We start from the raw sequence: 13,976 nt of genomic DNA on the forward strand, positions 1-13,976 counted from the left end.
AGTATTTCAATCCAGCCTGTAAATCTTGTAAGGTGTTTTGTAAGAGAGAACATGCACTGTAGAGACTCAGGACCCCTCAGACTCAGCAAGATTCCATGGCTGGTGCACGGTGTCCCCAGATCCAGCCAAACTCAAAATGTGGCACGTTAGGAAGCAGAGCATGGAAACGGAAAGATGCTCCAAAATTGTAACTGATAGGAAGTTGAAGGTAGCACGGAAAAATAGCAGCACTGGAGGTGGGATGAGCAGAAGGAAAACACTGGCAGAGCTGTGGCTTAAAGGTCTTGGAATGCTGCTGCACACACGCATGGCAAAGCTTGGCCTCTGCTGCCTTTCAGTGGTGTTCATAGCAAAAGCAGGAATAAAGCCAAGATAGAAGAAACCCACTTCTCGTTATGACTGTCACGCTCAAAGCCCTCATCTCCCTCTGGCCACTACCCTGCGTCTCAGCCTCTGTCCTATGTCTCCCTTGAATGAGGCACTGGCACTCTGTGGGGAGCTGTGGGTTTGTTTTCTTCCCTGAGCTGGCATGAAAGCATGAGAGTGGTTTTAAAACTGTGGAATTCTTAAATTCAATCTCAAAGTCAGTCCATAAAACTCGTTTCTTGATGTAGTATGGTAAATAGAAGACATCTAAGAAAAGGCATCCTAAGCATGGCATGCCAAGAGTTCTTGCAGGGGACAGCAAACTGACATGGGAAATAAATAGTGCTGTTTTGCACATAAAAAGATTTGCATATAAAAATATTTAAACAATATTTCCATTTTGCATATAGAAAGAAATGGAATGTCACAGCCTACAGCCTGACACGGAAATGCTGCCTCTGGCAGCAGGGACACTCTGGGATGATGTTAAACAGCAGCAGCTCAAGTGAGATATTGGAGTGTATAGATGCATGGAGGGGTCTCATAGGAATTTGGACCTGCAAGACCTGCATGAAACTGAGCTCCTCAGAGTCCACGCTTGTGTTCTAGGAGACCCAGGTAGCATGGGAGCCAGCAGATCTGGTGAGGCTTAGGAAAACAAGAGCAAAGTCTCACTGCAAGAAAAAATCAATGAGCTGAGGTTAATGATGAGGGGTGTGAGGAGTGACCTGACCACAGTCATTAAGGATCTCCCCAAGAAGACACTGAACTTGCTCAGCTATAGAGAAAATTAAGGTGCTCCAGGGGCTGGAGTGAGAGGATCAAACTACAAATAAAGCAGAACAGTTTTAATAACGAGGGTGATTAACCACTGCAGCCACTTAGGAAGAGAGTGGGACTGAATTCCTAATCCCTTTAAAGTCTGCAGGGAAAGCTGGAAGGGCTTCCCAAAAGGCAGTGGTAGGTCAGGATGAAGATGAAGGTTTGCATGGCTTTCCAAATATCAAAAAAATCCTCAATTTAACCTTAAATCCAAGACATGTAGAATCATATAATTGTAGAAGGGTGTGGGTTGGAAGGGACCTTAAAGGCCATCAGTTCCAAGCCCTTCAGAAATGGGACTGAATGCTGGGATTGTGCATTTAGTGGGAGCTGGACCCCAGAGCCACAAGAACTTGCCATTCCGTGCCTGGATGCAGGCAGATGCATTACTTGTCCTCCTGGCCATGCTAATGAGTCCTGACTCCTGCCAAGGTTTAATTAGCTTGGGCACAAAGCCAGATGCAGCACTGGCTGGTGCCTGGCTCTATCTCACACTGCCTGGGCATATCAGCACGACAGACCAGTTTGGCTGCAGCCAACAATCTGGTTCTGTTCAAAATCCTGGGCAAAACCTGGTGGGAATCCCATCCTGCCCTTCAGCTGCTCACTGGCATCTCTGGAAACAGCCACTGCAGGAGATGAAGAGGAGACACTCTGCCACTGACAGGGAGGTGCAGAGGAGGGTCTGTGCTGCATCCCTCTGTGTGCCCTTCCCAGTGCTGCACATGTTCCTTCTCAACCCTTTCCAGCAGTGAATGGGAGGTCAAACACCTGGGGTGGGGAAATTTCATAAAAATTGATGGGGAGTAACACAACCGTCGATAATTTCTGCAGCTATCTCAGCTAAGATAATAATGGTAATAAAAGTAATAAACTTCTGCTTTGGGGCATGGAGTGACCACTCACAGGGTCAAGCACGTTCAGGGCCCAAAGACAGTGGGATTAAGTGCCGCCTTCTTCCCCTCCCCTCTGCAGCAGGATGCCAGAGTTTATGGATAAATGCTCAAAGCAACTCCAGGGATATAAAGCACTCCTTAAAAAACTACCATAAAGTTAGAGCTTGAGATTCAGCATGTGATCTCTGTCAGAAGATGCTGAGCATCATATTTAGACATAAATTTTTCCCTATGAGGCTAGTGAGGCACTGACACAGGTTGCCAAGTTGTACCTGGGAGGCCAAGCTGGAACTGGGTTTAGAGCCACCTGGTCTAGTGGAAGGCGTCCCTGTCCATGTCAGGCAGATTGGAATGAGATGGGGTTTAAGGTCTCTTCTAAGCCAAACAGTTCCATGGTCACAAGTCAGCAGGTCAGTCAGACCAACAGAGTGATAAGGCGTAAACGTTTTTCTACAAACAGCCTTAAAACGATGAGCTATTCCAGCACATAGCACTCTTGAGGTTTGGAAAAACTCAAAAAAATCTGGATATCCCTAGGGAAGGGACACCACTCCCTAGGTTCCACCACTGGGACTAGAGGAGGCTCTCTCAGGCTATGCAGTGTAGTGCTCAGCTTCAGCAGTAGGAACAAAAGTCCCATCCCAAGCAAGAGCAGAACATCAGCACCAGTTCCAAGGATGAAAATCTCAGCTAGGAAAGCCACAGAAGCACACTTCTCTTTGGAGTCTGCACTCCCAAAGCAGCTGCTGGCCACACTGAACACTCTTCATTGTCATCCAAGCATGAAATCCATGCTCCGCCTCTGGGAAAGCTGCCCCCTTCCTTCCTCCTGGCAGAACGAACGAACGAACGAACGAACGAACGAACGAACGAACGAACGAACGAACGAACGAACTAACTAACTAACTAACTAACTAACTAACTAACTAACTAACTAACTAACTAACTAACTAACTAACTACCAGGAGAGAGCAAAACAAGAGCCTGATGATGATGATGCTGGGGCCTTCTTCTGCGGAGCTGTTGCTGGCATTGCTGCTGTGCTCTTGCTTTATTTCGTCCATCTGTAACGGTGTGACTGCAGCCCTGTGTCTCCAAGAGGCCGTTCAGCCTGCTATTGAACTGATAAATTCACTGTATTACTTTACACAAATCAATACCCCAGCAGTTATCAGCACTTGATGTGACTGAAATTGGTTTCAGCCAATTTGTGAGTGTAATAAATGTCCATTTATCAAATCAATTCATTCTGTGGGGCTCCTCGGCCCACAGGGTTTGGGGTACCATGGGGTGAAGGCTCTGGGGCCAAACCTGCCATGGGATCATTGCCTCCATCCAGGTTCTGCACTGATGCTCCAGGGTCTGCAGCATTCCCAAATAAGCTCTCTTCCAGCCCTGCTGCTGATGGCTCAGGGTTATGGAACCCCAAATTTTAGACCAAAGCTGTGTCCTTCCCAAGTTTCATCTGACCTGCAGGTAGCAACACACATCAAAAACCAGCCCTCATAAAGGATCCTGTATTGTCCAGAATAATCCCAGTTTCCTTTGGACCAGAGTAGGATGATTGTCCTGCTCATCCATTTTCTGACAGTTTTGAAACACTGACTGATTTCAACATCATAGCTGCTCAAAATTGGGAATTTTATCATTAAATCATGGATTTTTCTGCACTACCCTTTCTTCAAAATCCATGAAAAATACACAATACTTTTCCTTCCTCACTCCTTATTCAGCTTCAGAAAGAGCTTGAACAGATTGCTTCAACCTTCAAGGTTTACTCCCTCTGAAAGGGAGAAGTGGTAGGTTTGAACCACCCTACTTCTAAGTGAACACTGATTACAAACATGGCTCATCCATATAGAAAAGGTATTCTTTACCTGACATAATATTTAGGATATTAGACCAAAAAACAATATACATACATATATTTGGGAAAAATGCCTCCTTTAGCTTATAACCTCAGAGAGGAGATGTTGCTGATCCCTTCTGCCTCCACATCTTCCAGTGAAAAGGCAAAGCAGCCCTAACCATATCCAGAGCTCAACCATTTATGGAAGTGCCTGGAAACACAACCCTAAGCCTTTTAGCTGCTCATTTGTATGTATCAGTTAGAGAATCCCAGCCGTTCCTGAGATGGCAGCAATTACCTGCCTGTTTCTGATGTCAGGAGATCCAATATTTAATTGGGATTTTGTTAAGATGAACTGAACATCTACACTGGTCGAGGGGGGTGGCAAAGCTGCCTCCCACGATCACCCATCCAGTCAGGCACTGGCAGAAACCTTGTATGCTGGGAGATGCCCAGTTACCATCAGTTAACCATCATCCACCTTCTCCCAGTCCTGTCCTGCTCCACGTAGTAGAAAAGAGTGCTGCAGGGCTTGGATATATCCTATGGAGGCAATGGGGAAGGATTTCCCCTCTGTGGCAATGATGCCATGCTGTCGGGGCTGTGGCTGCAGTGAGCTCCCCACCAGCATTCCCTGTGCATCCCCTTGCAGGGGGTTGCTGGGATAACAGCTGGACTTGGTGATCTTAGAGGGTTTTTCTAAATTATTCCATAATTCTGTGATTCCGTTCTATCCCCATCACTCCAGACCTTGTGCGTCTAACCCCAGATCACACATTCCCTTTGTATTCCTGGCTAAGCCACTCTGGAGACTGTTTGGATCATGCACCGAGTGACGGATTAAATCCAATTATTCAATTAAGGCACCAGTTATAAATTAAACATATTAGCCAGGCTCAGTGGATCTGAAGATGTGGCGTGTGGCAGGTCTGCTCACCAGCAAATGGCAATGGTGAGGGCAGAGTGGAAGGATGTAGGGTCCACAAAGTGGCAGGAAAACCAGCTGGACACAAAACAAATAGCAAAGATAGAGATGAAGTGCTTGAGAGAGAAAGTCCTGTCTCAAAATTCATCCTTCTGGACAGAAAACAAATAAACAAACCCCAAAAAACCAAACAACAAACAAAACCAAAAAAAAAAAAAAAAAGAAGGAAAAAAAAAAGAAGGAAAAAAAAAAGGAAAAAAGAAAATGAAAGGAAAAACCGGGCAGAAGGGAAGGGGGGGAGGAGGGGACAGAGAGTCTCCGACTACCTTTTGGTCCAATATCCTGAGGCTGCAGGGGTATCAAGCACATTCCCTATAATTCAATAAGAAAAACCTCCATAAAGGCAAGGACGTTAATGCGCAGAAACGCCACCTGTGTCAGGAACAGGCACTGCCCATTAATCACAGCTCCCCAATTAGCCAGGGCTGCTGCCCCCAGGCACAGCCGCTCTCTGAATACACAGGGTAGCTGTTGTTTCTGCAGGAGTGTAGACTCCTTCCCATCTCCTTCCCAGCTCCTTCTCCGTTCCCAGCCCACACTGGTTCCTCTTTGTTAACTAAAGGCAATGGGTTTGTGTTTCTGACAGCATGTTCCTTGTGGTTCTGCCCTGGCCTCAACAGCTGTTTTTCTGCTGTCCCATTTTCAGGCATTAACTGGGATGTTTGGATGGGTCAGGAATTACTGACAGGATCCAGAGGCTTTGGACTGGAGCCTTGATTTCACAGAATCACAGAATAGTTTGTGTTGTGAGGGAGCTTCAAGCTCATCTCATTCCAACCCTCTGCCACGGGCAGAGACACCTTCTACTAGACCATGTTGCTCCAAGCCCCATCCAACCTGGCTTTAAACATTTCCAAGGATGAGGCATCCACTGTGAATTCCCCAGCAACCTTGCAGACCTGCCTGGAGGCAGCCTCAGATCAAGGCTCAAGGGAACAGTTTGTCTTCCCTGTGGAGCAGGTATGGGAGGGCTGAGTTGGCAGCATGTGAAGGGTACTACCTGCCCCCACTGTGGCTATGGCGTTCTCCTGACCAATGATGTGTTCTTTGAGACGCTGTTCCAGTGGGAATCTCCGCCGTTCCTCCACCTCCCTTCTGCGCTGCTCCTCCTGGAACTGTGGAGGGAAGAAAACAGTACACAAATGTCAGAGCTCCGTATGGGGATCTCTCTGACATGCAGCTAGAGCATCCCCAGGGCAGATGCAGTTTGGTCTGGATGTACCTAGCAAGAGGATATTTCTGGATCTGTCATGGATGGAAACTGGGGTGAGTGGGAAAGGGGATCCTGCTCTGCCGATGGGAAACCAGACCCTGTGGTACCTCTGTACTGGTGACAAAGAGGGAACAATGGCACTGTTCAACAGCTCTTAACCATTAGGCACTGTTTATTTTGGGAAATAAAGCCATGACTGTTCTACCTAGATTTGTCTTCCTACCCTCCACCCATTTCCTGTTCAAAGACTCCAACTAGATCCTGCAGGGATGGCAGAGAATCACTGTGCCTTACACCCAAGAGAGCTGGAGAGAGACTTTGGGCAAGGCCATGGAGTGACAGGACAAGGGGGAATGCCTTCCCATTGACAGAGGGCTGGGTTAGATGGGATATGGGGAGAAAATCTTCCCTGTGAGGGTGGCAAGATCCTGGCACAGGTTGCCCAGAGCAGCTGCGGCTGCCCCATCCCAGGAAGTGCCCAAGGCCAGGTTGGATGGGTCTAGTGGAAGGTGTCCCTGCCCATGGCAGGGCTTTGAAATTAGGTGAGCTGTAAAGTCCCTTCCAACCCAAAACCTGCAATTCTAAGATCTTTAGAAAGTGCTGCTGAGAACCCTTCTTGCCACAAACTGAGCTTGGCCATTCCCCACTGAGACCATTGCCTTGGGAAGATTCATCCCCTCAAAAGCCAGACTCAGATGAAGACAGAACACAAAGAGCCCATAGGGTTTGCCAAGTGAGTAACTGCATTCACAGAACAATCCCTGTCATTGAACCCACCTCGCTAAGGGGACACACCCTCTAACAAAGCCAGAAGGCAGGTGCCAAAGCTGCAGCAGGATCCAGCTGCTGGAGCCGAAGTGGATAACCTCCAGCCAAGCTACTGACATCTCCTGGGCTAGCAGTAATTCTGACAGAAGTTAAAAATTAATAAATAGCAAACAATCCAATTTTGGCCAGTGCTATGTGGCCAGCCTCATGCGTAACAGAGATGCCATCAGCCCTGATCCTCAAACAGAGCAAAAACTTCCCTGCGCACCCCAGTGGAGCAGCTCTGGACAGACATCCTGCCTGTGCTGATTCCCCCGGTGCTGGGTACAACCTCACCATACATATGTCTGTCTGTAGGATCCTGACAAATCTTTTCTCTCTCCCTCCTCTCTGGCCTTTTGGAAGGTGCAGGGATGTGATCAGTCGTGTTAGGACACCCAATGATTCCCATGGGTTTCTGGAGAGTGGGTAAGATGTGCAGGAAGAGAAGGAAGGAATACCTCTCCTCTGCAATGCCCTCTCCCTCCCTCCTTGGAGAGCTGACACAGTACAAGTCCTGGGTTGGAATAAAGTCCCTTTCATGGGTAAAAGACCAGTGTTAGAGCTTTTTCCATGCTGTCCCACTACTGTTTTCTGCTCAGGATCTGTTCTGGAGAGCCCTGCACCCATGCCAGCTACTCAGTGGGCCTGAAGTGCTAACACAGCTGGGTCATGCAGCTGGCCTGCAGCATCCTGAGTATCTGCCTTAGCTTGCACTGCACAGGGAACACCAGGACAAGAAAACCCACCAAGAAAAACATGTTTTAGAACCACCTGTGACAGAACCACAAAGAAAAAGCCCCACTAATCCTAATTGTGACTTTACATAAGACACAATTTTCTACTCCTTTCTCATCTGTTCCCCTCTCCATACATACCCAGCTGTTCCCACCTCCCCACTTTGTGGTGTGCAATGGTGTTGGTGAGGTTCACATCCTCACCCTCTGGCAGCTGATGTTCCATTGTCCTGATGACACTTGTCTAGGTCAGCACCAGCATTAAAGTGGAGCACAATGGTGCTACCTGCTTGGAGAGCAATGCAGGGAGCAGTGCTCTGCTCTTATGTTGGAGGCAACTGGACATTTGCACTCATCTGGGTTATGAGGTTCTCGTGAGGCAAGGCCAAAAGCATCAGAAATCTTAATTTTTAAAAAGGGATGGATTCAGTCTGTGCTTCTGCAGGTGAAAGCAGCTGTCTGCCTGTCACTGAGATAGGCATGGCAGTCATGGAGTCACAGAAGTGATCTTAAGAATCCTTATAGACCATCCCATTACAACCCCTTTACCACAGGTAGGGACACCTTCCACTAGACCTGGTTGCTCCAAGCCCCATCTAGACTGGCCTGCAACACTTCCAGGGCTGGGGCAGCCACAGCTTCTCTGCGCAATCTGTTAGAGCCTCCTCACCCTCACAGGGAAGAATCTTTTCCCAATATCTCACCTAGCCCTACCCTCTGGCAGTGTGAAACCATTCCCTCTTGTCCTCTCTCCAGCTTAGAGCCCCTTTAGGCACTGGCATGGACTCTTAAGGTCTCCCTGGAGCCTTCCCTTCTCCAGGCTGAACATCCCCAGCTCTCCCAACCTGTCTCCAGAGCAAAGGGTCTCCAGCCCTCGGAGCATCTCCGTGGCTGCCTCTGGATTTGCTCCAGCAGCTCTGCATCCTTCTGAGATTGAGAGCCCCCGGGCTGGAGGCAACTCTACAGGTGGGGTCTCACCTGAGTGGAGCAAGAGGGGCAGAATCCCCACCTCACCTGCTGCCCACACTCTGGGATCAGCCCAGGACACAGGGGGCTTCTGGACTACCAGCACATGTTGTTTTAAGGGAGAAAAGTGGAGAATAAAATAACTGAACTCTTTAAGAGCAGGAGGGGTAGAATTATCTGCTGGGTAAATGCTCTGTCAAGCCCAGCACCAATACAGAAACCTGCCCTGAATAGTTTGAAACTTGCCTTGTTTTTTATGCTTAAGTAATAGTTGGAGGAGAGAAAGGAAATATATCTCTGGAGCTGTTCCTGAGGACAATGATTGTACTTGTATATAAACCACCAGACTGCCAAGCCAGCCTGTGATGAATATTCAGCTGGGGGGGAACTGGTGCTCCCGGGGTTTCATCCTCCCCAACAGCCGCATTCCACTGAGAGTCTTTGAGAATTTATTGCTCATTTTAATCACTGCTAGAGAATGAATAGGCAGAACTATTACAGGATGGACATATCCCATAGATTTTATTTACATATCCTTGTGACAGAATAACAAGGAGTTTTCATACGTATTTTTAATTTATTTTGATTTCCTTTACTCTTTTAAAAAAACCAAACCAGAACTCTGTGTGTGCTTTTCCTGAGCTTAAACCACACTTAACCTGCTGTTGAGGACTCTTGAGTTAGTTCCCAGTGCTAAACAGTCTGAAGAAATTTAAATAAGCACTTGTGTATCTACAACTAAAAGGGAGGGAAAAGCCCTTGAAACTGGTCTTTCCTCTCTCACTGGAGGGACAGCAGCCCCTGCACTGAGCTCGGCTCTTGCAAGTCTGTCTTTGACATTCAGCTCCTCTTTGCACCCTGTCAGATCCATCCGGTGACTTCCCCTGTCTCCATCAGTGTCTGCTGAAGGAATTTTAAGGAATATTTCAGCCAGGAAGAGTACACAGCTGCCTTTTCCCTAACCCCTCTTCTGGAAGCAGCAGTGTAAGACCTCCTGACCAGAAGCTGGTGTCCACTTCTTCCCAGTGAGTCACCTTTGACAGACCTTTCCAAGAAAACAAGCCTCCAGCTGTGACTCATGTGCTTCTTTTTCCATCCTGAACATCCTCAGGTTGCTGGTTTAAGCATATTTCATGAGAAAAATGTCTCTTTTGGTTATTTGAAAACTGGCTGTTGGTTTATTTGGGCACAACCTTCTATGTGGAGTTTGGAACAGTGAAAGCTCATTTTAAGCTTTCTTTAAACCTGCAAGAGTTACCTCAAGATCTATTTTGCCCTTCCTATGGAAGAACCCCTCTCCAGACCTCCACAGAACTATCACAGCTTAGCTCATGTCCCTGATATCTTCTGAACTGATGAGTTTATATCCTGTTTTCCTTTAATCTTTCAAACTCTTTTTCCTGTAAGGTGAAAGACACTGTCATCCTTTGCAGGTTTCATGCCAAGGTTTGGTTCTGCTGGTGTTGTGCTCATGAACCTTTTCCCTTGGGAGTGTTTTCCCATAAATGCAGCCATGCTTGGGAGGAATGCTGGAGGGATAATGGATAATGAAGCTGATGAACATGGAGGTACTCCAAGGGCTGGATCACCTCTGCTCCGGAGACAAGCTGAGAGCTAGGGGCTTATACTCAGAGAAGGGAAGGCTCTGGGTAGACCTTAGTGCCCCTGCCAGCTCCAAGAGAGCTGGAGAGTGACTTTGGACAAGGGTATGGAGTCACAGGACAAGTCAGGGCTCGTCACTGACAGGGGCCAGGGTTAGATGGAATACTGGGAAGAAGTTCTTTCCTGTGAGGGTGGTCAGGCCCTGGCACAGGTTACCTATAGGAGCTGTGGCTGTCCCATGCCTGGAAGTGTTCAAGGACAGGTTGGACAGGGTTTGGAGCAACCAGGTCTAGTGGGTCTAGTCTTTGCCCCACGGCACTGGGGTGGAATGAGATGAGCTTTAAGGTTCCTTCCTTCATGATTTGATGAAAACCTGCTTTCAGAGTTGCCAAAGTGACCAAAGTGCTATTGGCTACAAAAGCAGCCATCAGGGCCACAGAGGACACCCAGGGCAGCACTTCGTTTGCCAGGAAGAAGTATGGAGAGCCCCAGAGGAAAGATCACTCTGTCCCTACTTAGGACAGAGGTTTAGCACTGGGGAACGTGGTTTTGAACTCCTGCCTGAGCAACGACTTTCAGAGGTGAGCACAGACAGTGCAGTAGTTGACACCTGGCAGGTTTATTTCATGGTAATACCTCCTAAGTGCAGTAATTGACACAGTTTTAATTACCTTCATCCTCCACTTGTGGTAAGTTCTTAACTTCAGGTTTATAGCATGCAAATTTAAATTCCAAAACCATAGAACAAACATTGAGGTTCACAACGTCAAAGGAACTTTGCAGCCAGGAACAAACCTAGTCCCCTTGTGCCTCAGCTCCTGCTCTTGCGGTCTGGTGGCAAGAGAATGCCTCTTATCTGGGATGCAGGGAGTCCCCTGCCCTAGCTGACATGTGCTGCTTGGAGAGATGATGCTCACAAGGCATTACAGAAGGGCTTGGGTTGGAAGTGATCTTAAAGCTCACCCAGTTCCAACCCCTCCCATGGGCAGAGACACCTTCCTCTAGACCAGATTGCTCCAAACTCCATCCAGTCTTGCCTTGAACACTTCTAGGGATGAGGCATCACTTGTCACTGCTGTGATGGCCTCTCCTACCCATTGATAATTCACTGAACAAGGCCTCTGTCCAGGAATTTTAAATCCATGAGATCTAGCTGCAGAGCCCTCATTGTCTAGTAGCCCACTGCTCTGCAAATGTACTGATTCCTGGCATTTTTATTGGAACCACAATGGTAAATGTGTTTCTTTTCCTTCTTTATAAGCAAATGGGACACGGAGGCTGAAGGGAAAACACCATGGAAATGGGTGTCTTTTGCCTTAGACTGGTGCACATGGATCCCAGGCCATAGCTGGACTCTGGATTCTCAGCCCTGCTTTTTTGGCAGACAATTTCAGAAAATACAGTAGAAACAGGCTCTGGATTTTACTGCATCCAGGGGTTACAGAGCAGCATTACTGGTCTGGGGCAGGTCACCGCTGAGTGAGAAATGGTAACTTGGAAGAGGTGGACACAGCCACAGTTAAAATACTACAAAAGCAGGTGTTTTTCTTTATGCATCCTGTTTTTAATTTTTACAGACTTCTTTTGGAAAAGGATGGAACTGTATGGGTACTAAGGTACTCTTTCATTGCTTGCACCATAAAATCATAGAATCATAGAGTGATTTGGGTTAGAAAACAGCTTTCAGATTATCAAGTCAAACTGCTCACCCAGCACTGCCAAGGCCACCACTAAGCCATGTTTCCATGTGCCACATCCACACGACATCTTCTTTAAAATTGTTCTTACAGTGGGAAAGGAAACCCAAACTGGCCAGAATCTCAGGCTCACCTTTGCCTCTGATGCTCTCAGAAGGCTCATGACCTCCCCTTCACGGGCATAATCCAAGGGTGTGTGTCCCATTTCATTCTTCTGCAGGGGGTTGGCACCTGACAGCACAAGAAATGAGTAAGATCAGGAACTTGGAGTTCAGTCTTGGGGCAGAAGGAGCAGGAAGTACATCCTGTCTGTGTCGCCTCCTAACTTTTGCTCTGGAGGGTGTCTGGATCAGAAAGAATGTAAAACCAGCAGTTACAAGTCTGGATCTCCAGGGAGGAAGAAAAGGGATTGTCACTGCTAACAGCTGGCTTGTCAGTGAAGAGCTGCTGAGGAGGGATGAGACCACATGGTCACCAGAAGGAAATATAGTCTCACAAAAGCACCCATTCTCAGTCCTGTGGGAGCTACATGGGACCATTACAGTTTTAACTGGACATGCTGCCTGTGACAGCTGGAGCTGGCTGTCCCCTGTGGAGGACCAGCTGCTCCACTGAGCCCCTGGAGCACTTCTGGGGGAAAAATCACACCCTTCCTAGGAGTATAATTAAAAAACCCCAAACCAACAAATCCCAAAGACTAAGCTGGACTGAGTCAGATAGGCACCCCACAGAAACACACGCACATGGAGAGAACTCTCCCTCCTACATACACTGGATTGCAGAAGAGCATTCCATGTCAAACTGGTCCAGTTGCAGTGATGGGAAGTATATGGAGGGAAACTCATTGATATTAGGAGACAGGGTAATGGGCAATAGCCAGAGTGGCAAACAAGGTCTTGGGATTCATCTCTGACTCTCAGTAGCTCAGATGGTGTCTCTAAGGCAGAGACTTGTAACTAACACTGGTGCACTCCATGACCCCACAGCACCTCCTAACTGCAAGAGTTTGTGAGGAGGAACCTTCAAATTGCTCCCAAATCCCCCAAACTGGTGCTGAAACTGATGATCCCACCAATTATCAAGCCTTGGAAAGCAGCCTGGTGGAGGAAGAGCCTATAACTGTGCTCAGCAGGTCCAAGATGTCTTCTATCCCAATCCTTCCACTGCAATTATGTGCAATGTCCTCCTGTCTGAGTGGGGAAGTTGGTCCAGAGGACTCCACCGGTGCCCCTTTCAGCCTGAATCATTCTGTGATCCTGCTGGAAACATGGGAGTGAGACAAGTATCTTGGCCCAGGCAGACCAAGCTGCTCGTGTGCCATGAGACAGCTCAAAGCACCAGGAGTGCTCAGTAATGGCGAGCAACAATCAGAATAGATAAATGAAGTAAGTGGACTATGTGGGAGTAGAGCTGGATAGATTAGCCATTCTTAGGCATTGGCATCAGGGAACTGTATTTGCTTACAGAATGAAAAATGTGCTCCATAAACATTCGACATGGACTAATTTCTATGGCAAGCCTTGTCTCCACAAATAATGAATATGATCAAGACAGGTGAGATTGCACATTGCTGGGGCTGGCTGCTCCATATACGTTAAAGAGACAGTGCTCCCATCATCCTCCCTGCCAAAACCCACCTGGGTCTGTGCAGTGAGCACTGGGGCATGTTCCTGACTTCTCCAAATGATGACATCCTCGAGGCTAGGCCTGCTCTCATTTCTGATGGAGGGTTTGTTTGGCTTTGCCCTGGATCTATCAATAATGGCTCTCCAATATTGGCCTAATCCCCCTGTTAATGGCTTTGACGACTTGACTAATTGCTGCAATAATTGATAGAACCCAACTCCTATAACTGGTCGATTCCAACCTCAAGTACCGGCAGCAATAAAATATTATGCTGCCATAAATAACAGTATCACTTGGCTTGCTAATAGAAGGTAAAAGTGGCCACTGGTCTGTCGGTGCCCTGGCTGACCCCACTCCACATCCCCACCTCCTCTCCTGCCCTTTCCCACCCTGTGCCACAGGCTGCAGCA

The 13,976-nt window shown here is 47.7% G+C and overlaps 1 protein-coding gene across 4 annotated transcripts in view; it reads right to left on the bottom strand.

The window, feature by feature from the left end:
- The window catches only part of CLPB (ClpB family mitochondrial disaggregase), a 72,507-nt gene that overhangs the window by 16,046 nt on the left and 42,485 nt on the right, over positions 1-13,976 (bottom strand). For 3 of the 4 annotated variants that reach the window (XM_063393687.1, XM_063393686.1, XM_063393685.1), the window contains 2 exons: positions 12,074-12,171; positions 5,919-6,033 (listed from right to left, as the gene is read on the bottom strand). The exons of the other annotated variant lie outside the window; for it this stretch is intronic. In XM_063393687.1, coding sequence (XP_063249757.1) covers positions 5,919-6,033; positions 12,074-12,171 — 213 coding nt within the window. The remainder of the gene's footprint in view (positions 1-5,918; positions 6,034-12,073; positions 12,172-13,976) is intronic. 4 annotated transcript variants of the gene reach the window in all.

This window comes from Prinia subflava, chromosome 3 (assembly GCF_021018805.1).
Source record: "Prinia subflava isolate CZ2003 ecotype Zambia chromosome 3, Cam_Psub_1.2, whole genome shotgun sequence".
Classification (NCBI taxonomy): domain Eukaryota; kingdom Metazoa; phylum Chordata; class Aves; order Passeriformes; family Cisticolidae; genus Prinia; species Prinia subflava.